At 47.7% G+C, this 6,401-nt stretch overlaps 1 protein-coding gene across 2 annotated transcripts in view; it reads left to right on the forward strand.

Moving 5' to 3' along the window:
• Nucleotides 1-6,219, forward strand: part of LOC108490867 (natural cytotoxicity triggering receptor 3 ligand 1-like) — a 12,659-nt gene extending 6,440 nt beyond the window's left edge. The window contains exons 4-6 of one of the 2 annotated variants that reach the window (XM_017798241.2): nt 2,437-2,763; nt 4,698-4,782; nt 5,970-6,219. In XM_017798241.2, the coding sequence (XP_017653730.1) occupies nt 2,437-2,763; nt 4,698-4,782; nt 5,970-6,024 (467 nt within the window). In that variant the 3' untranslated portion in view covers nt 6,025-6,219. The remainder of the gene's footprint in view (nt 1-2,436; nt 2,764-4,697; nt 4,783-5,969) is intronic. The other variant, XM_029563642.1, reaches the window with a different exon arrangement.
• The last annotated feature ends 182 nt before the right edge of the window (nt 6,220-6,401 follow it).

Raw genomic sequence — 6,401 nt, forward strand, 5'->3', positions numbered from 1 at the left:
TTTTTCTCTGTGATTTTGACATGTGAATTTCTTTTGTAGTTTCTGACTCTTGTGTGATACTCGGGCCTTCAAGTTTAGTTCTGCTTCTTTTATTTTTGAGCTTTATGTGTCTTTGTGGTTTACTTTTTGGGTATGAAGAGCTGGTTCGTCTTAGCTTCTGGTTCTCTCTTTTGATTTTATATTGTCGAGGCCGGATTGATTTTGTCTTCAGGAGTTCCGAGGTGGCCCAACTCCAATGTGGATCAGAAGTTTTCAGACTTTCTCCTTAGGTCCGGAATCTTCTAAGAATGATTTTGGCCTCAGTAATTTGGGGGTTAGACTGGCCTAGGAGCTGGGCCCAGGAAAGATGCTGCTCTTGGTCAGCTGGTGGCCATGCCACCCAGAGATGCAAAGGAAGATGGGGGTGGGAAGAGGCCACAAGGGCTCCTGGGGACTGCACTGAGGAGCTGGGTTGGTCTGGGTGCAAAGGACCAAGAAGAGGAAAGGTCAGCCCTGGCATCCGGGAAAGAGGCTGGTGGGTTGTGCAGGCTCAGGGAAGTAGAGGGAGGTGAGGGCGGGGCCTCGCCCGGAAGCAGTCCTCCTGGGACCCCAGAAGGAACTGAGTTGGTCCGGATGCAAAGAATCAGGAAGCAGTGGTGGTTCCCCAGGTGTCTGGGACGCAAGACAAGGAATGGGTCAGGACCCAGGCTAGGAGGAGAGACCAGCAGGGAGATGGGAGGGTGAATGAGGCTGGGGGAGTCAAGGCATGGAGAGCCTGATAGACTTACTCTGGAGACAGAGGCCTGTGGGTTGTACAGGCCCAGGGAAGCAGAGGGAGGTGGGGCAGTCTTGGGTTTTCTAACACACATCAGCAGCAGCTGTCTTCTGGGGATGAAACTCAGGTCCTTGTTTCACAAAGCAAGTGCTTCACTGACTGAGCCATCTCTCCCTTGTCCCTAGGTGATTAAAAAATTTTCCATATCTTACTAATTTTGGGGGGGGGTTGGAGAATTGGCTCAGTAGTTAAAGCATTGTTGCCTTTGCAGAAAACTTGAGTTTGATCCCTATCACCTACATGGCAGCTACAACCTTCTGTAACTCCAGTTCCAGAGGATCCGATCCCCTCTTCGATCTCTGCAACATGGGTGCGCTTACACACATGCAGGCAAAAACACCCATACACAGAACAGAACACATAATAAATAAAATATTTACCTAACTCAATATTAAATTTCTTTACTCTTGATGTCTGTGGGTGGTGGGTAGGCAGCGGCTTGTGGACCCCAGAGCATTCATGTGCAGTCAGAAGACACCTTGCAGTAGTCTGTTCTCTCCTCCTCCCAGGAAGGTTGCAGGGATTGAACTCAGGTGGTCAGGCTTGGTAGAAAGCACGTTAACTTGCTGAGCCATCACTGTCCACTATCCTTTTCTGAAGCAGGGTTTCAGTATAATTGGTGTTGGTTTTGAACTCACTGTGTACCTGAGCCCTGTGTACGTTCCTGATAACTGTCCTGTATTCTATGTATGATTCCAAAGTACGTCTCAGAGTCTGTGGCTGGTCTTACTGTCTGTTAACAATTACATCTTTTGCAAAGCACAGGTGCTGAATTTTCATCAGTTCTGCTGCCCAGCTTTTTCTTTCATGGTTCACAGTTTGGCAATGTATTATTTATTAATTTTTTGCTTATTTTTGTTTTCTTCAGACATGCTAGGCTTGAGCGCCCTATTTAGCAGAGGACAGCCTTGAATACACGCGGCTCCTGCTTCCCTCCCCGGAGCTGGGCTTACAGGCTTGTGTCACCTCAGTTGCTTGGTTATCCATGCTTTATCGGTGCCACACCGGGTTTTCTTTTTTAATATTTATTATTATTTTATGTGTACGAGTGTATTTCTTGCCTGTGTGTAAGTATACCCGTGTTGTGCAGAGCCTGCGAGGGTCAGAATATGGTAGAGGAATCCCCTGGAACTGGAGTTACGGATGGTCATTCACTTTCCTGAAGGCTCGCTGTGGTTTCCACAGGGGCAGATGAGAAACTCCCCTGCCCACAGTCAAGTGTGATCACCAGCCGGCGCATAGTGCTGCGGGGACTGATTGCAGCCCGGCCCGTGTGGTGTTTGTGTATGGAGCTGAGACTGAACTGAAGACTGAGCATGCTAGGCAGGCGCTCCACCCATGAGCCAAATCCCCCAAATCCCCCAAATTTCTATTGTTTACTTTTTAGGGCTTTGGGTTTTGTTGTTTGATTTGGAGACAGCTCTCAGTAAGTCCAGCAGGAAGCTGTGAGTTGTGCTCTGAGCCCCGATGACTGTCTCTCTTTAAAGAGTAACATCCTGTGTTTTCTGTCTTGTTGCCGTGATGCAAAGATGTATGGCTGAGGTAGAAGCCAGTCAGTGTGTTATGAGGGGAAAATGGGTGCCTGGTGCCCGGCCAATTGTGTGATTTCTCTTCCCTGGCAGCTCACCCAGCCATCACACTGACTGAGGGACACGCCACAATGAGAAATGATAGTGAGAAACATATTCTATGCAAGGTGGATGGATTCTACCCAGAAGCCATTAGCATAAAGTGGGTGAAGCGCACCCCCAAGGATCCCAATTTCCAAGAGATCACTGAGGGCGTTGACACTAGCCTCCCCTCGAAGAGAGAGGACGGTTCATTCAGTGTTACCAGCCAGCTGAAACTGAAGTCCTCCCTGGAAGACAGTGGGACCACCTACCAGTGTGTGGTGGAGCACAAATCCCTGCCCACCCCCACCAGGTTCAACATCACACTGTCTGAGGAAAGTAAGTGTCCTGTGTATCTCCCCGGCTTCATCTGGAGGGTATGCACTGAAAAGAAGGAGTTCCTGGAGGTCTAGGGTCCCTGTCATGAGCTGGTGGGGAAGGAAAGGCTGGGCTGGAGGGAACAAGCTGGAATCCAGCTCAGCTCAGCGCCCTGAGTCAGGCACCTGGAATCAGGGCCTGTGGCGGGAATGATGTCCCAGAGGCGGACAGGGGAGACAGTATTATCGGGGCTGTTTGTCAGCTCAGGGCAGCTTCAGAGTCTGGATGGTCCATGAGGCCGGGATTGGGGAGCTTGCCAGCTACTTGGGGATGAGGGAGCATGTCCTTACCCAGGTCCCCTGAAGACAGGGGTTCTTAGGCACAAGGGATCCTTCTAGACACTATTGGCTAATTGTGTCTTGATCATCAATTCTGCCTCACAGGCTCTGGATGAGATGACGTGGCCACCAAGGGTAGACCTGCCACCAGCCAGGGCTTCCCACAGGCAGACCCGACCCATAGGCTAATAGCAACTGCAGAGTTCATGTCCTGGCATATCTAGTTATGGCTCATATCATAGCATATCTAGCTTTGGTTCTGCTCTTTAATTTAATTTTTTTAATATTATGTGTATGAGTGTTTTGCCTGAGTGTATGTAAGTAACACATATGCATGTAGTGGCCATGGAGGCCAGAAGAAGGCATCTAATCCCCTGCAACTAGAGTTAGCGACAGTTGTTAGCTGTAATGTGGGTGATGGGAACCTAACCAGAGTCCTCTAGAATAATAGCCAGTGTTCTGAACCACTGAGCCATCTCTCCCGTCCTGTGATTCAGGTGGTGAGTGGAGATGATCATACAGGTCAAATGTATCTGTAGGCTATGTAGGAAGAGTTGGCCTAGGGCCCAGGGGGATGAGATTGGATGTGCCAGATGGAGCTGTCAGTGCTCCTCCAGGAAGCCTTGTTCTTCAAAATAGAAACCGAGGGTATGTGTAGGTGATGTGTGCAGGGTGTGAGTGGGGTACAGGGGAGTCGGGTTGAAATATACTTTGTGTACATTGTGGAAGTTTTCTCTGGATGGACATAAGCGATACAAGATCAAATAGTCTAGAATCCTAATGAACATGGTGTGTGGTGTTTGAGCCTGCCTCGTTATGCGGGTGAGCATGATCTTAAAACTCCTGATCTTTCTGCCTCCCAAATGCTGGAACTCCAGGTGTATAACACGAGACCAGGTTTTATGAGATGCTTGGGACTGAACCCAGGGCTTCGTACAAGCTGGGTCATCGTTCTACCAATGGAGACGCATCTCCAGCATACTTTTTTTCTTAGAGTTTTCTAACATTGGTGATCCTCCTTCCCCACTCTGACCCCAAACCTTCTCCTCCCCAAGAGCTGTGATTGCAGGTTTTTGCAGCATTTAATGGACTTGCAATGTGCTAAATTCTCTGATGTGTGATGCTGTCTGTGTAAGAGTGTTGATGCTGAGACAGATGCCAGGAGACGGGTGGTAGATCTGACAGGGAAAATGTTACCAACCAGGCAGATGTAGAGTTTAGCGCCTGCTGTGTGGTGCCTTTGGCCCTGGCCCTTGGTTTCCTCTGGGCGTCTGCATGCTTCCCCTTCCTGTTCCTGTGATGACGTACCCTGACAACAGCAACTTAATGGAGAGAGGGTTTGCTTTGGCTCAGAGTCTGAGAACAGTCCATCCTGGCAGGGAAGTCACAGTGGCAGGAGCTTCAGGCAGGCGAGGTGAGTGCTCAGCTCACTCTCTCCTCTGGTTCAGGTGCCTGGCCCCTGACACAGTACCGTCCAGAGTTAAGGTGAGTCTCCCACCCCATTCATCCCAGTCTAGAGGATGCGTCTCAGGTCTGCCCACAGGATTGCGTCCCAGCTGATCTGGATCCTGCGAAGTTGACGATATTAACTGTTCACAATGTTCTCTCTCTCTGCAGAATCTACGAAGACAAACTTTCTCTGGATTATTCTAGTCTTTCTTCTAATTTTTTTAATGGCAGCATGTTATTTTCATGGAAACAGGTGAGAGACTCCAAAGCAAAGCCAGCCTTGTGTCTTGGACTTGGCTCCAAGTGTTAGAATCATAGTGAGCAGGAGGTGTGTGGGATTCTGGGGAGTGGTGCTGTACTGTTACTGTGTGTGGTTTTCTGGTGTTGTGTTGGGGAAGAGCTTTGTCACCTGACCACCTGTGGTGCTTTGTGACTGGGTAACATTGTTGTGAGGCCTCCCTCTGTCTGTCCTTAGGATACAACTCTCACTGTGCATTGAACCTGACTGTAATTTTTCAGACCCTGACTTTCGACTATGTGGAGACTATATAATGGTTCTCAAACAAGTAAAACCACAGCAAACAGTCAAATTCCTTCTCTTAAGACTCATATTTTGTTAAATCTCAATGCACTTACTTACACAAGTTATGCATGGTTTGACCAGAGATTTCTGACCCTCACTGAATATTTGTAACACTCTCTCTAACTGTGGCACACACCGTGAAACCATGTGCGGCTTAGAGGCTCAGGAGACCTGTGTAATTGTGTTGTTTAAAATGTTGTAGATTGAGGTGGAGAGCTAGCTCAGAAGAGTATTTAATGTTCTGGCAGGGGATCTGAGTTTAGTGCCCAGGTCCCATCTTAAGTTCTCACAGCTTCCCGTAACCCCAGCTCCAAAGAGATTTGATGCGCCTGGTATTTGCAGGCACTTGCAATCATGTACACATACACCCTACCCAGAAACATGCATGTAACTAAAAATAATAAAGATAAAAGTTTTAAAAATATTGTAAATTATAAAATATTGCTCATTGACTGACAAGGCAACATCTTTAAAAGCTGATACTGCTCATCGAAACTGCATTCTGGGAAGTGGACCTGTCAGTCAACAGGAAAGGGGCTGCTGATCTACCACTGATCAATGTCTTGGGCCTCTCTACTGGCTGGAGCTCATCCAATAAGAAACTGGGTATACCAGGCGGGGCATGGTGGCTCATGCCTTTTTCCCCAGCACTCTCAAGACAGAGGTAGTCAGATCTCTGTGCGATCGAGGCCAGCGTGGTCTATAGAGTGAATTCTAGGCAGCCGGGGTGGAGCGAGACCATGTCTCAAAAAGACAAAAGAAGGGAAAAGAAATCTGCTGTGAAGTTGTCTTTGTTGTTTTTGTGCTACTGATGATGGTTGTCTTTTTTTCCCCCCTTCGGTGGTTCTGATGTCCAGGTACAGATCATCACTGGTGAGAAGTCTTAACTGCAGAAGGGACCAAAGCCTGTAGCTCAGCCTGGACCCGATGTTTATTTCCACAGATCCGTCCCTTTCCTCTTCCCTGCACCCTTCTGTTTAGCCATATAGTTTTGCAGTGTCCCCTTCTACAGGACCATCCCTTGACTTTATGGTAAATTATGTGCCTTACTGTTTCCTAGGAAAACTTGAACTGTAATTAGAAGAATAATTTAAGAATTAAATTATCTTCTATGTGTGTATATGTGTACATGAAAACAAAGAATGATGCACTCTAGGGCCTAGGGAAAAAGAAGAACAAGCCAAATTAAAAACCAAGAGATGGAAAGAATTAAGATTAGAGTAGAAATGAATGAAATGGACATGAAAAAAAAAAAACAAAGGGGCAGAGCCAGTGAAGTAAAGACTTGG

This window comes from Nannospalax galili, unplaced genomic scaffold, assembly GCF_000622305.1.
Source record: "Nannospalax galili isolate Female #2095 unplaced genomic scaffold, S.galili_v1.0 scaffold1857, whole genome shotgun sequence".
Classification (NCBI taxonomy): domain Eukaryota; kingdom Metazoa; phylum Chordata; class Mammalia; order Rodentia; family Spalacidae; genus Nannospalax; species Nannospalax galili.